The 16802-nt window shown below is 44.4% G+C and overlaps 1 protein-coding gene across 2 annotated transcripts in view; it reads left to right on the forward strand.

Moving 5' to 3' along the window:
- Positions 1-681: 681 nt before the first annotated feature.
- The window catches only part of PIGQ (phosphatidylinositol glycan anchor biosynthesis class Q), a 38075-nt gene continuing 21954 nt past the window's right edge, over positions 682-16802 (forward strand). Inside the window, exons 1-5 of one of the 2 annotated variants that reach the window (XM_083412445.1) lie at positions 682-1547; positions 1854-2175; positions 3350-6330; positions 6403-6467; positions 12589-13289. In XM_083412445.1, the coding sequence (XP_083268571.1) occupies positions 12616-13289 (674 nt within the window). In that variant the 5' untranslated portion in view covers positions 682-1547; positions 1854-2175; positions 3350-6330; positions 6403-6467; positions 12589-12615. Of the gene's footprint in view, positions 1548-1853; positions 2176-3349; positions 6331-6402; positions 6468-6995; positions 7121-12588; positions 13290-16802 lie in introns of those variants that run through there. The other variant, XM_083412444.1, reaches the window with a different exon arrangement.

Here is a 16802-nt window from a genome sequence, read left to right on the forward strand (position 1 = left end):
TTAATCCAGATTTACCAACTTCAGGAAAATAAATTTGATTTTCTTAATTAAAAACAACAACACTGTCACCACCCTTCTGTGATACCTGAATGACTCATTTACAGTATGAAGCACCCTATAGTAAGAATGAAAATCTTAAGCATTATGAGGTTTCTTTCGAGTCCTCCTCATTGCGTTTATTTTTAAAACACATTTATATAAACAGTTTAAAACATCAGCAGTGCATACATAAAATCAATTCAAATCCAATATCTACTGGGATAATTCATATTCCACATTTAAATGCAAATGAGTATTGCTTTAAAATGTGGCAAGCATTTGGGTGCCCTCTTGCTCACTTGCCTGAGAGGGACCTTGAATTTCAACCCCGTCCTGCCTTCCCTGAAGGCACCACAGGAGCTTTCCCATACACCTCCTTCATTCTCCATGCCTCAGCTTCTCTACCTGTTCACAGTCCTCAGCCTATACCCCAAGACACTACTTCGGCTCATGGGGACCATGTACAGATCAGCTTTATTAAACAAAGCCAATGTAATGTAGCAGGTACAGCAGAAGTGTGCAAACTGTGGCCCTTGAGATGTTTTTGGCCAATGGTCAGGGCCAATGGGAGTTGTAGCCCATCAACATCTGGGAGGCCAAAGGTTAGCCACCCCTGCTTTACATAATTTCTAGTGCTTCCTTGTATGTTGTCTCAGCAATTATTTCAACAGCCTTATTGGTAGTGTAGTGAGGACTTCCATCTTGGATGGCTTTAAAAGCCAATTGGGAAAATTCATGGAGAAGAAGGCTACCAGTGGCTACTAGCCCCAATGGCTGTGTCTCCTTATGCTCTCAAAGGCAATATAGACCAGGGTCCGGATGGCCTGGGTTCAAAGCTCCAACACAGCAACAGCAAAGCTCACTGGTTGATCGGATGGCAATCATTATTTCTCTCTCAGCCTAAGCAACCTCACAAGGCTGTTGTTGTGAGCGTGAAGCTGGCACAAAAATATAATTAATAAATGGATTCGCACACACCCTGCCTTACAGGCGGTAGATAAGAAATGGAGGTGACAGGGGACCATTTTGTGCTTCCCACTGGAGGCAAAGAGAGCCTAAGCACGAACAAACCCATGGCCGAGGTGTCGCTAGAGGCTTGGGGGTGGCTTTTAAACATGCCTTGACAGGCCTTCAGCCTCAGAAAGGTGAATGGGCGCCAGAGGCCTAGTTGGTATGTTTGTTTATCTCAGCGTTTGAAGCAACAACAAAAGGTCAGAGTCCGTTGCCGTGGGAGATGCTTTTTTTTTTTTTTAAGCCTCCCACAGCCTTCCCACTGTCCAGCTGAGACAGGCCTATTTACTTGTCAACTTCAGTTATTTATTTCATTTCACCACTGTTGAAGAAATAGGCCCAACTCAAAACGTGCAGACCCAGCAGCTCAGGGGATGCTGAACTGAGAGGAAAGGAGATGCATTTGCAACTTGTGCAAAATACATGTTGGGTCACGGTGGGTCGCTTCCGGGTTCCTGGACCTCTTGCAATATCTTACCAGAAGTCAGTGGCGTAGCGTGGGGGTGCAGGGGGGCCCGGCCGCAACATCGGGGGGGGGGGCGCACTCGCACTCGCAGCTCTCTGCCCCTATCTGGCTCACTCACTCTCTCTCACTGCAGTGCTGGCTGTGCGAATCCGATCTGATCCGCCGGGTCGCCGCCCACTGTGGAGGGGAGGGTGCCAGGCGTGCGGTGCGGTGCGGAGAGAGAGCGAGGGACTATCTGGGGGAGGGACAGTGCAGCGGGGGGGGGGCGCAAATTACTTGCCTTGCCCCGGGTGCTGACAACCCACGCTACGCCACTGCCAGAAGTCAGAAGCCACAGCCCCACAACTGTGATAAGTAAGGCTTTGGTTGCAGGGCAGGGGCAGCACCTTCCTGTTTTGCCTTAGGTGGCAAAACAGGATGGGCTGCCCCTGGGCTCTTGTCTATTTTAACTTGAGTGCCTTTGTGTTTACCCTGGCAAAACAATCCTATTGACACAAGCAATGGGCAGCAAATTCCTGTCACTAACAACAGAGCCCTGGGAAACTTATCTCAGTGGTATATTTGAAGGGAAACAGGATAATACCGTACTCTAAGTCTCTCTATAGAGCAGTTTGCAAACCAGGGGGGAAAGAGAACAGTCTGGGCAACTTTGATCACAGGTAAGTAGTCCTAAACTTTCTTCCCTACTTCAGCTAAGACTATTTACTATTTGAGCCTGTAGTCTGGCAGTTTGGGCTAATGGTCTAGGCACCTGGGTGACAGATAATGCCCTGCACTGCTCAGCAAGTCCATCACCCCAGGATTGCTCAAAACTGTTTTCCCCAGAGCAGAAGTAAGGTAAAGGTAAAGGGACCCCTGACCATTAGGTCCAGTCACAGATGACTCTGGGGTTGTGTCACTCATCTCACTTTATTGGCTGAGGGAGCTGGCATACAGCTTCTGGGTCTTGTGGCCAGCATGACTAAGCTGCTTCTGGCAAACCAGAGCAGCACACTGAAACACCGTTTACCTTCCCACTGGAGCGGTACCTATTTATCTACTTGCACTTCATGCTTTCAAGCTGCTAGGTTGGCAGGAGCAGGGACCGAGCAACGGGACCTCACCCCGTCGTGGGGATTCAAACCACCGACCTTCTGATCAGCAAGCCGTAGGCTCAGTGATTTAACCCACAGCGCCACCCAAAAGCTTGAGCTCAGCTCAAAAGGTGGTATTAGATAGAGTTGGATCCACTGGAAGATGGATAGTGATTTGCAGTAGATCCAAAAGGGTTTCTTACGTCACCTCCAGTCTATCATTATTCTGTGGGAGGGATTTAATCACATACTGGAAATTTAGGGTTGTGTACACACTATGCCTTTAAAATCCATTCAAAGCCCATTTTTCCCCTCAAATAATTTTGGGCACTATAGTTTGCCCCTTGCAGAGTTGCAATTCCCAGCAAACCCTTAAGCAACTACTGTGTCCAGAATTATTTGAGAGAAATAATGAGCTTCAAAGGTGATTTAAGCATGTAGTGTATACAAAAATAAAAAGAATCCTGGACTTTTTGCAATTTGGGAGAGTGGCAGGGTTAAAAGTATGCAAAGGGTAGGGGCATGGGGGAGAAATATGATTCAGTTCACATTTAAAGGTGAGGCTGCTTAAACCACACTTAAACAATACACAGACTGAAACAGCACCATCCTTTCAGATTTGCACTTCTCTAAATTTTGCAATGCTGTTCTCCAGCCAAGCACTAGGGTACTGTGTGCATAAAAATGCATATATTCATAATAGCAACATACAAACTGCATTATATTTTTGAAAACTGCTTGTGGTTTGTCTTTTTGAAAGGGGGAAAGGATGGATTATACCTTGGAAGACACACAACGGAAGGAGAAACTTCTGAGGACTGTTTATTCCCTCCAAGTTAAATCAGATGCCACATTTCAGAAAGCCAGCCCTCTCCTCAACAGCCACCCTGGTACAGGCATGGTGACAGAACACCAAGTGCACCAGCTGGCTGAGAAAGCCAAGGTCATCTGCCATGACCTGGACAATATCAAAAACTCCCTTTACTACCGGCAAGATGAACTGGTGCAGCAGATCCCAAACCCCAACGGCAACCATTATGGAGGTGTGTGTGGAATTCACTGCTCGCTCGATGGCCTTATCTACATGACTAGTGAAAATGCACCAAGGGTTCACTTCCTCAACCGCTCAGGCCAAACTTTTCAGTCTATACCATGTGTGGAATGGAAGAAGAATGAGACTTTTTTGCCAGAGGACGTGACCGTGACCAGGGCAGGGATGGTGGCCATTACAGACCTGGTCAATGGGACTGTCCGCATCTTCAACAACCACTCCAAGTTCTCCAAGGGAGAATGGCTAAGAATTGGAAAGTTTTGTTCCCCCAGGGGAATTGGAGTGGATACATCTGGAAGGATTTTGGTGGCTGACTACACGGAAGGAAAAGTTCATAGCTTTGCCCTTGACCGTGCTTTCAAGGTGCAAAGCACCCACTCTGTCTCCAACCTGCGTGGGCCACGCTACGTGTGCTTGGCCCCAGAAGGAGGGTTTGTGGTGAGTGAAGAATGTGGTGATGTCAAGCTCTTCAGTAGCAACCACAAACTGGTCTCTTCCATCAGCAGCAAATATGGCCACTGCTTTGGCAATCCCTCCGGGGTCTGCGCTGATAGAGAAGGCAACATCATTGTGGCTGATGAACAGCACCAGAAGGTCCACTTGTTTCCCAGGAGTGGGTCTCCCATCTGCCTGGTATCTAAAGGTCTGCAGAGACCAATGGGAATAGCTTGTTCCACCCAGGGGTTGCTGTTAGTTGCCGATAGTGGAGATAACTATGTCAAAGTCTTCAAGTACCGTGTGAGACCCCATTACAGCTCTGACAATCTTTGTATACCTAGTGACAGTCCAAACCTAACACCTAGAGGGAGAGCAGAGTAGGATTATTCCATCATTCACCTCCAGGCATCTTCTGCATTGTCCTCTGCCACACTACCTCATCTGACAGTACAGTCAGTTATCCAAGTTTTTCTAGCACTCAAAAGGACTTGCTGCAGCAAACTACACCTTTGTCACATGGTGGACTCAAGCTAAACAGCTTAGATCCCAATATCTGACCCATATCCATATCTTGGATGTTATGACTGGCAGAGGGGGCCCTTTTGGTAGTTCCAGTACCCTCAGAAGTTCAAGGTGGCCTGGAGAGGGCATTTTCTGTGGCAGCCCCTACATTGTGGAATTTCCTCCCCACAGAGATGCGACTGGCACTTTCATTATGCCAAAGACACACCTTCTTCCTGGCCTTTGACACGTGATATATATAGTTTTAGGGCCTGTGCTATTCTCTTGACTGCAATTTGTTTTAAAATGATTTTAAATCACCCACCTGCGATTCCCAACAAGTGGTATTCAGAGGCATACTGCCACTGACAGCAGAGGTAGAACATAACCTTTGTGGCTAGCCCTAGCTGGCATGGGAGTTGTAGTCCAAAGCAGCTGGAGGGCACTTGGTTGGTGAAGGCTGTACTACCACATCTGAAGCTAGCTTAGGGGCTACAGGGCAGGCTGTGAAGCCCATATAGTTCTGTCCTCCAACACCAGCCATTGCCCCATGGCATCTAAAAGTGACTGTCACACCCTGCCCAATGGTAGGGCTGGCCCAGTATAGCCCTTGAGGAAGAAACCTGGTTCTTCTAAAGAGCCAGAGCCTTTTAGGAGCCACAGACATGCCATTATTATTAAAGAGAAAGTTTTCTCTAATGTATGTTTTCATGAAAAGTAAGATTAGCTGAATTATATTTGTCACTGGTAATGTTAACAACTAGAGTAAATTATAATAAAATTATCTGATCACAGACCATAGCGGGACATTCAGACGGTCAAAGTAATAAAAGAGGTCAAAGACTCCCCACTGTTTCTTGTCTTATTTATTTTGTTTTTATTTCTAACGTTTAGAAATGGATGCCACATATTGCACTATATGAACTGGGAGGCAATTTGGGGCTTACTTTCAGAGCAAAAATATATGCTGTCTACATTTCATATTTTAAATTGTGACTCACTTCATTTGCGAGGAATGTAAAGGGACACATTGATAAATGCAATTACAATGAAGCAATAGGGAAATAAGGGCAGAAAATGTTTAAATGATCCATGCATGTGTTGCTTTGTCAGCATTTTGCTTATTAACATCTCCCTCTATTTCAATAGAGAATACCTGCAAATAGAGGGCTCTAAATTGCACACATGACCACCCTATTATTCCTAATGCACTAACCTAAAATCCAGACTTTTCTCCTTAATTTAGTATATCCAGTTGCTGACTGCCAGTTGCTTGGAGAACCCAGAAGAAGAGCTACATGGCCCTTGAGTCCTGCTTGTGAGCTTTCCACAGGCATAAGGTTGACCACTGGGCAGGAAAGGCTCGGCCTTTGGACTAATGACCTGGTAGGAATTTGTTTTCAAAAATGGGGGGGGGGGGGGATACAACAATACAATGAATGTGATAAACACCCACATCCCTCACTCACGTGGGTGAAGTTGCTTATTATGGATGGTTGCAAATAAGACATACAGGAAGGCACAGAACAAATTCCTAGTGCTATCAGCTTCCAACAGAAGTGTGAAGCCACAAGCTACAGTTCTCAGAATTAATAGAAGAGACGAAGCTTATCAAAAAGAAGGGAGATGCAGACATTGAATTGGAGGGAAAGAATGGGTTCCACCCAGGGGTGTGGTATACAACGGCTGAATTTTGCATGCCTTCCCCAGTTTTGTAGAGGAAATTACTGATAGTTACTCTTGCGAGCCTGGTGTGCTCTGATCCATGGGGTCACGAAGAGTTGGACACGACTAAACGACTAAACAACAACAATTCTTGGGAGCGGCAAAGAGTATTCTGCTGTTTAGAAACCTGTTCTACCTTCTGGGATACTTTAGGCTTGATCAGGTCAGTATGACATCACAGGCCAAATTCATGTCAGATATAAAATACCTTGTTTTTGCTCTGCTAGCTTGGGGTGTGCTGCCTTAGTACAGAATCTGCTTGCATTTTGGCATCACCTTATATCTTTTAAGTGGATTTCTTTTATTGTTCTGCTATTTTATTGTAAGTAGCTCTGAAAGCGTGTGGCTTGTAAATTCTTCAGATTAATTAGTAAATATAAATAAATCAAAGGTACATTAGCTCTCTCGTATTTCTTTTAAAAAACTGTCAGTCTTAGAGAGCCTTAGAAAAGATTTCCCTCCTGAACAGCTGGGGATACTGAAAATGTTCGTAGAAAAAAAAGAGTTGGCAAAAAAGCCCAGGCCGCTAAATGGGACGAAAGAAATTATTTTAAAATGAGTTGGTAGAATTTCTTGCCGGAAACCTCAAGAATCTGCTGCCCTTTTTAAAACAATGAACTCAATCAAACAGAACGCCACTTCAGGAGACCGGGGGGTCCGTCCGGAACGCAATTAGGCAAGGACTTTACGGAGTGCTCTTAGGAACGGACTGCGTCTCCTAGCAACCGGCCTGTAGCACCCGGAAGTGGCTTGAATGTCAAGAGGAGCGGGCTCTTTCTTTTCTTTTATGCCTGCTAGAAGGAGTAGCGGGAGGAAGTAAGTGTTGTCGGCGAGTGGCGGGGCGTTCTGACGGCTTGGGAGAGAAAAGGATGCAAAAAGGGGGAGGGGGAACCGCGGCGTGGCATGGTGGGATGGAATTGGGACCAGGGTTGCCAGCTGTTGAACTGACCCAGTGACTGGGTTGCTCTGCGGCCATTAGCGGGTGCTAGTATGTTATCTCCATGCCTCCCCCCAAATTTCACCTGCTCATTCCTGCAGAATAAGCCGCTGTTAAAGGCATAAGAGCCGGGCAGGCAGGTTTCCCCGTGGCTAGTTGGTCACCGTAATTGGGCTACTAAGGCTTGTGCGTGGCTAGCTGAGTTATACTGTGCATATTGCTGCGTTTCCCAAACCCGAGGTGACTGAGAATTGTGGCTTCTGTATAGTGGAGTAGTAGTGGAAGGGGAGGGGGAATCCTACAGGCTGGAGCAAGGCACATAGGATTATTTATTTATTAATTACACGTTTATTGTGCGCTTCTCCCACAAGGTTCAGAGTGGTATCATTCCCTTTCTTCCCCTTACCCTCCTGACAGTCTTGTGAGCCAGGCCAGGCAGAGAGAGTGAGTGACTGGCTCAAGGTCACCCAGTGAGCTTTGTGGCTGAGAGGGTATTGGAACCCGAGTCTCTCTGTTTAATAATACTCATAGTTCCCTATATTCCATCCATACTGACTCTAGCATCTGGTTTGAGGCATAAAATGCTTAGCCTTGCTGAGGCTATGTAATTCTGGTATTGATTGGTGTCTGAGTGGGATACTGCCTGAAAACCCTGTGCATGCCGCCTTAGGCTATCTCTTGGGAGAAAGGCAAGATTACACCATGCAAACTCTGTATGCTTAAAATTCCTATTTAACTGCAAATCAAGGTGCATATGCTATCTTCTATATTGGGACTACTTAAGCCTTTTTTATTTCTAAAATTATATTTTGGGTTTTTTAGTGTAGAGAAAAGGTGAGTAAGAGGAGACATGATAGAGATGTATAAAATTCTGCATGATGTAGAGAAAATTGATGGAATGAATGTTGTGCTCTCTCTCGTAACATTCAGGACAGAAAAAAGAAAGAACTTCACATCACAGTGCATAAACTACAGAATTTGCTCTGACAATAATTAGTTATGGGCACCAACTTGAGATGCTTTAAAAGGGGGTTAGACAAATTCATGGAGGAGAAGGCTATATCAATGGCAACTAGCCTTGATGATAATGTTATACCTCCTCTGTCAGAGGCAATATGCCCGTGAAAGCCAGTTGCTGGCAATCACAAATGAGAAGAGTGCTGTTGCCTTCACGTCCTGCGTTTGGGCTTCCTATAGGCATCTGGTTGGCCACTGCGAGAACAGGATGCTGGGCTAGATGGCTTTTTGGCCTGATCCATCAGGCTCTTTTATTGTTTTCTGAAACAAGTACACATACAACCAAATAACACTGAACAAAACTCAAATGTAAAACAGAGCCTTGGAAACACATTTACTTCCCTTAAACCTTTTTGCAACTTTGGGATCCCTTCCTTCTTTGTAGGTACTGGCAGTTCATTAGGATCTGGTGTTCTTTTCTAGAGCTAAACACAACAGGGTTTTTTCCTGCTCTGCATCATGCTTCTGATTTTATCTTCCCTTATACTCCAGCAGCTTGAACCTATGAGTGCCAGATTCTGATTTTACCAACTTGATTGTGGCATTACCTGACCCTGCTATGTTTAGACTGCTAGAGTGAGATAAAGGAAGATACCTGTTTTCTGCCTTTAAGTCAGTGTATATCAGTGTCAGGGAGCTTTTTATGTAGTCTGGGTTTCATGTGACAGAAAAGCACTTGGGCCCAATGTCATATTACAGTGGTACCTCGGGTTACATATGCTTCAGGTTACATACGCTTCAGGTTACAGACTCCGCTAACCCAGAAATCATACCTCAGGTTAAGAACTTTGCTTCAGGATGAGAACAGAAATCGCGAGGTGGCGGCAGTAGGAAGCCCCATTAGCTAAAGTGGTGCTTCAGGTTAAGAACAGTTTCAGGTTAACAATGGACCTCCGGAACGAATTAAGTATGTAAGCAGAGGTACCACTGTACAGTGAAATGTGGCCAGTCCTCCACATCATCTCAGATAGTTGCTTACCTTTGCAACACTTGTAAACTGTAACCCTCTCTTATTTGAATTTTGTATCAGTGCTTATGTGAGCTACAAATCTCTGCCACAAACTCACCAAAAAAGCCTTATGTGAACCATTCTCTCTTTCAGCCCAAGCAACCCATTGGCAAAAGGATATAGTGATATTGACTTACATTATAGGGTTGCTGTAATAATTACCAGACAATGTATATGAAGTGCCTTGAACACTCTAAAGTGTTCATGATGGGGTAATGCTGCACCTGGATGGCCTCTGTTTTTGTTTGATACTGCTGAGTTATTTAAAGTGACAGTGTCAGTTAGTTCCAGTGGTCCGTTTTGCTCTCTCAGGGATATTCTCAACCCTACCTGCCTAGGGTTGAACCAGGATCTTCTGCCTGTAAAGCAGGTGTTCTACCCCTGAGCCTTTCCCCTAATGATTAGAATCACTTTGCCTGTGGGGTGATGATGATGATGATTTATTTATACCCTGCCCATCTGGCTGGGCTTCCTCGGAATTATGAAATTCTATCCTGATGAAGGCCCAACAAAACTTGCCCTTCTACTCATGGGGTTCTTTTTTGTATTGTGGGGCATTGATCAATGGGGGGGGGGCAATCAGGGTCAACACACAAGTAAAAAGCACCTCTCCTGCTTGTGGAGAGCTTTCAAAGTATGGATTGGGCCAGTTGACAGCTAGTTCCATCCACTGTTGAAGGCAAGGGCCAGGCTGCCTGAGAAGGAAGAGTTTTGAAGTGTCCCAAGTTGGAACATTTGTAGGACGGGTGACAAATCCTTACCACTCCCTCACCCACTGATTCCCTCCTCCCCACACACAAATTCTCCAAGACCAACAGCTTTTAAGCCCAAGCCCCCTCCCCACAATTTCTGGATCCTTTTCTGATGGAAAAATATGGGCAGAGAAAGGGCTTTTACCGTGAAGAACCAGTGGTATGGAAAAGATTAAGCCAGCCAGCCTGCCTGCCTGCCTGCCTGCCTTTTATTTTCTACAAATACTCTCTCTGCCCCTGTGATCTACCAAACTTTTGTTTGCCAATATAATGTGTAGTCCCCCCCCCCCCCAAAGATTCTGCTTTCTTGGAAGCTCCAGCTTGTCCCTCCAGCCAAAGTATGTGCGTGAACTCGCGTACACAAGTATTTCAGAGGCCATTGAATGCTTCTTTTACAGTCCACTGGAGGGGAATTGCAACACTATGCATTTTGTTGTTTATTCTTGTTACAAGGTGCACTCTCTGCCTGCAGCTGTGCACCCAAGACCTTCCTGGCTGCATCCATCCTTTAGTGGTTCCTCAATCCTTATATAAGTGAAAGGACTGGAGAGGAATTGGCCCTTAGTACCAGTAACAGTGGTCCTCTCCACATTACAAGTAACAGGACATGTACCAAGTAGACATCCCTTTTCTGCCTCAAGGGGTTGGGAATTCATCCATGAACAGACATTGCCTCCTGCATCATCATTTGACAGGCTGGTAGCGGTGGTGGTGTCTCTGAGTAGATCAGCCAGGGTGAATAGAAGCATTCGGAATGCAAACAAATTGCATTTCTTTTCCAGAGCAAAATGTCAGAATCACAGATATTACCGTAGATCAATTGGAAAGTTTTAGCAGGGACATCTATTTTCTGTATCTCTCCCTTTCAGTATACATTCCATAAACAGACAGTAAGGTTTCCTTTCCAATCACTGGACCCATCACAGAGCATACTGCCCGAGGGTTGGTTGGAGTTTTTTGCTTTGCTGAAGGACAGAGAAGGACAATGTTTTCCGGATGTTGTTAACTCTGGGCTTGCCCCCGCCTTTGCTGCTAATGGTGTTTCTGTTTGATACTGCTGAGTTATTTAAAGCGACAGTGTCAGTTAGTTCCAGGGTCAATTTTTCATTTCTGTGTATAAAAACTGAGACATTGATGTCACCTTAGATTTCAGAGTGATTTTAAAAAACTAAATAATGCAATATATGCCTGCCTTAGTGCCTTTCATCTGAGGAGTCTGCACTACTTTATATACAGTCTCACATAGGCTATATGTAGACTCACTCCCTTTGTTACTGGCCTGGTTCTTGTGCCTTTAAGGTAGAATTGAACCAATTAGCAGCATGAAACTAAGTGGTAGGAAAACCTTCACATTCTAAATGTGTATGCATCAAGCTGCTGTTCAAAGCACAGGCGAAGGGTGAGTGGCAAAACCTATATACAAGGCACAATTAATAGCTGTGCCTTATAATGCAGAAAGTTAGCAGGTGAAACATTTTCCTGGCATGGATGTAAGTGGTGAAAACAGCTTTACTGGCTAAGTTTTTGTTTTGCACTGCTGCTAAAGGCATAGCAACCTTGCCCAAGAAAATGCTGACAACCTTAGCCACAAATTGTCAATAGGTTTGTCAGTACTGACCTAATGAAGTTTAATGACATGAGCATGGATGCATAGGAGCATAGGAAAGTGCCTTACACCAAGCCAGATCATTGGGTGATCAAGCTGAGTGTTGTCTACTCTGACCAGCAGCAGCTCTCTGGAGTTACAGCATGGGCATTCTTATCCCTACTTGGAGACACCAAGGATTGAATCTGGGACCTTCTGCGTGCAAGGTAGATGCTCTAGCACTGTGTTATGATGAGCACAGTGCATCAGGAATGGGGCTTAGAGTAGATCCTCATTGTTCTCAATCTGAGGATGTACATGAGAATATAAATACAGTGGTACCTCTGGTTACAAACTTCGGTCTGGAGGTCCGTTCTTAACCTGAAACAGTTCTTAACTTGAGGTACCACTTTAGCTAATGGGGCCTCTCGCTGTTGCCATGCCACTGCCACGCGATTTCTGTTCTCATCCTGGGGCAAAGTTCTTAACTCAAGGGACTACTTCAGGGTTAGCGGAGTCTGTAACCCGAAGTGTTTGTAACCCAGGTGTTTGTAACCCGAGGTACCACTGTACATACATTTTTGGAGTGAAGCCAGTGTTTGACTAGACATATCAAATGAAATGTTTTCCAATATGTAAAACACACTTCTTATTTTGAAGTATAACTCACAACTGGATTTCAAATTTGGATGATTAATCTGATACACTGTGGCAGTTCTTATGATGGTTAGCATAAATGTCTGGGGGGAAATTCCTATGCTGGCTATAGTTTCATTTGGTTGCTTTGACTACATTTTTAGAGTTGTTTTTAAACCTTTTGGTTTTTACAAAACCTGGTCAGGTACCTACCATTCTTCTGCCATCTTCAAATGACACTAGCACTGTTTCTTAACTTTAGTTAACATTACCACTCTCTTGGTTTGCCCCTTGTGCTTCTACCCATAAGTATTAAGCATTATTTGCGTGTGTGCTTTTTATTTCCAGGCTTTCTGATTTCCAAACTTCCAGATCATGGTGCTTAAGATATTCTTCCCCATTTGCTGCTCAGCAGCTGAAAGTGGCCTGCTGGTTGGACGATGGATCCCAGAACAGAACTCTGCTGTTATCCTGGCTGTGATCCACTTCCCTTTCATTCCTGGCCAGGTAAAGCAGTATCTCTCCGAAATGCAACATGCAACACAAGTCAAGCTGTCTGTTCTGGGCTCATGGACTAAAACCAAGCAAGCAAAGGAAGAGAGTTTGGACAGGTTCCTTGAAGACCTTGGCACCATTTTTTCACACGACCCCTGGATCCAACTCAGCAAGGAGAAAGGAAGCAAGTTTTGGAGCTGTTCTGCCTCTTGGAAAGACTCTAATGGCAATGAGGAAGATGAAAATATCTTGGTTTATTATGACCAGCGTAAAGTGATGCTGTCGCAGCTTCACCCTGCACAGGACCAGGTTGTTTCTTCTGATCAGAGGACAGTGGAGGCTTCCAAATTAGTTGCCGTGTTTGACACGGTTGCAAAGAGCAAGTTACTATTCATGAAGGACAGGTATGACGAGGGGCCTGTCAAGCTCACCCACTGGCAGTCAGAAGGAGTAGAAGCCAGTATTATTGTGGAGCTGCTGAAACAGGCCTCTGTTCCTGCGTGTATGCTGATAACTTTCCTACTTTCACTTGTCTGTGGAGTCTGCAAAAGCAGGTATGTCATGTGGGATGAATAGGAACAAAATCAAAAACACAGTTTATGCATAGCTTAAATCAGAAAGTTGGGTTTTTTAAAATGTCTGTGTAATATTTTGATATGCAAAATTATGTTTTTCTGGTCAGTTTCCTAGTGCAGACTTCATATTGTCAGAAAAGTCATATGTGCACAAATTTATTAAGGGAAAAAAATGGGGGGCATCAATTCACATTAACAATACAATAAACATCAATGCATCCATCTTAATTTACACATGCCACCCACACTAAAGGCTCCGCCCCTGGTAAGTACCAACCAAAGCCCAGGGGCATGTGGGACCAAAAAAAGTGTCCTATCAGAAGGCCTCAGTGATCAAGGTGGAGCATAAGGAATCAGGCTATCTTTAAGGTACTTTAGGCCCAAGTTGTTTAGGAATTACACATGTATAGCAGTAAAGTTGTTTAGGGTTTAGGAATGTATAGTGGTGAAATTGCCTTACAGTAGATTAAAAACCAAAACTAATCTACAACGTTTAGTTATTTATTTCAACAATACATTTATTTCAACGCAAAGTGCCAATTCTGCCACTTGAAGCAGTCCAGTGGGCACATATGGGGTAAGGCAATCTCGTAGGTAAACTGGTGCCAAGTTGTTAAGGGCTATATATACTAATGGTAACACCTTGAACTCGTCCCGGTAGCAGATCACCAAGCAGAGCAGACCTCTGAGCACAGATGTCATATGCTGACAAGGCCTCACTCCTATCAGCAATCGTGCTGCAGCATTCTGCACTAACTGCAGCTTCTGGATCAAGTGCAAGGGAAAACACACATGGAGCACATTGCAGTAATCTTGAAGTAACCAATACATGAACAACTGTGACCAGGCTCTCCTGGTCCAGGGATGGCCATAGCTGTCAAACCAGTCGCAGCTGGTAAACGGCATTTCTAGCCACTGAGGCTACCTGAGCCTGCAGTGACAGAGCTGGATCCAGTAGCACTGTGAACCTGCTGTGAAACACTGTTTCATGTTTACTGATTTGCTGGCAACAACACCTGCGTTTCATGCCACATGTCAGAACTGTCGATGAAAGAAGTGTGTCCTTAACACCAGTGTACATGCCCCAGGTAGTCTTGATTGGGCTGGAGCTCCCTGGCTTCTGAACATGGATCACATTTGACATGATTTCTGTAGATGTCCCTGCTGTGAAAGTGGTTGTTGTGTAAACTGTAGACTCCAGTGGCAGCTGGTGCCTGTTAGAACTGGAAGATCGGAAGGTAGGGAGGCCAACAGGGAGGTGAAGCCACGGTCAGTGATAGGCAGAGCTAACTAGTTCTACATTTGTCCCTTCTCTTGCTGAGTTCAACAAGGGGCAACACAGAGGCTAAGGAGGGGGAAGATGGCCGGAAGATGGCTGCCCCAATCCCCAACCCTATTAAAATGCCACTGATGTTGGATTCTTCCCCTGTTTTCAATGGGAAGGCCTCTGGAGGATGGCCAAGTGTAATTCTGAATGGAAGTGAAGTTTAAAAGCTCTCCCCTGTAAAGCTCAGCAGGCCTTCAAGTGAGATCAGGTTGTGCTGCCAAAACCAGGGGATTGAAGTATTGTTTCCAAGCTGGCAAAGGGCAGCTTTGATTAATTCCATTTGGATACTAGTTACCTAAAGCATTCATGAGCAAACCATTGCAGCAAGTGTTGCCTCGGGCTACAGAGAGTAGAACTCCTCAACAGGTTTCCAACCGACTAATACTGTCATGAAATATTAGAGCCAGCTTTTTCATACTTTCTGCCTGATGTGTAAAACTTGTAGCTTTCAGCATGTCTTCAAATGCCTGGGGGGAACACTGGGGCAGGAAGGGAGGTTTTGTGTCAAACTCTTGTGCATGCAGATGAATCTCTGCTACCAGAGGTAATAGGTAAAGCCAGTCCTTTTTTTTCTGGGGCTACGCGGGAATATGCATACCCCTAAACATTTTGTGAATCTTTTTATACTTTTGTCCATTTACTGTATTTATTTCCCCCGATTTGAACTATAAAATGGTGATTTTCTTGAGTCAAAATGAGAGTACACCTAAACATTTTTTTAAAAAACAAAAAAAAGCACTGGGTAGATCTAAAGCAATTACAGCAGTTCTGGATGTGACCAGTTTCTAGCAGCTCAGTGGAGCATTAGCTGAAGGTCAGATCATGGAGCTGCAGGGAATCAAGTGGTCTGTAATTGGCTGGGACCCCTTGGATCCCTGCTTACTCTCTGGGGGGCCTCTGGGTGAACGGGAAGGCCCATCCCTAAGCAAGAGGTTGGAGAGCAGGCTGCAAGTCACAAGAGAGGATACTGGACTGCACACACAACTTTCCTGGCCTATTATTTATTTATTTCATGGCCTGCCCTTCATTAGCATGTCCCAGGGTGGATCACAACCATTAAAAATTAAAAACAGTTTAAGACAGTATAGACACTGAAACAGGGTGTGCCATAAATAGTATAGACACCATTCCTATATGATACTTGTAATGCAGCTTTTCAATTGAAGCAGAAAATTTCAGCTTTTGCTTGGAAAATTAAATGAAACCACACTATAAATGGATGCCAATACAGTATAAGTATAGAAATCTATCTCACAGGAGTCCCCCCCCCCCCCACACATACTACATTGAACTATATCCTGCTCTGTAGCACCACCTTGTGGCATACTCTGGGTATGACTGACATTGGATAAAATTCAAAGAACAGATCGATGGGCATTCATTATTTTATAGTGTCAGAGAGACGGACGAGGGAGTAGCCTTCCACCCTAAACTGCAAATGTGGTTCTCTATCAATTTCCAAATTGCAAAATCTATGTTGGGGCAATACCTTTATTAAGTCAACAAAATATAAGAAAATAGTATACTTTTTTAAAAAAAAAGTTTTCCAGAACCTACCTTCAGGCTAGTTATAATGAAAATAGATAAGAGTTCGGGAAAACTGAAATGCTTGCACACTATTTTGTGATACTTTGGCTGGCCAAATAAACATACAGTGGTACCTCGGGTTAAGAACTTAATTCGTTCTGGAGGTCTGTCCTTAACCTGAAGCACCACTTTAGCTAATGGGACCTCCCGCTGCCGCTCCACCGCCACTGCACGATTTCTGTTCTCATCCTGAAGCAAAGTTCTTAATCCAAGGTAATATTTCTGGGTTAGCGGAGTCTGTAACCTGAAGCGTATATAACCCGAGGTACCACTGTATTGCTGTTATACAGAATTTACTCCTTTTTTTTTTTCTTTTTGTATTAATTGTATGAATTTTCTGGAATAATATCCTGGCCAAATAAGCCTTTTTTGGTCACTGAAACATAAAGGAGAATTCCATGAACTATCATATTGATTTAATGTGTTGCAGGATGTGAACTGGTTTTATATAAATGTTGCAGAAACTAATGCCGATAAGGAATAAAACAGAAGAAATATATTATCACAAGCCTTAAATGGGAAGCTGTTTGATAAGGAGATATGTTTTTTACAAATGTAATCACATTATCCATGAAAAG

The sequence above is a fragment of the Podarcis tiliguerta genome (genome assembly GCF_965153285.1).
Source record: "Podarcis tiliguerta genome assembly, chromosome: 14".
NCBI classification, from domain to species: domain Eukaryota; kingdom Metazoa; phylum Chordata; class Lepidosauria; order Squamata; family Lacertidae; genus Podarcis; species Podarcis tiliguerta.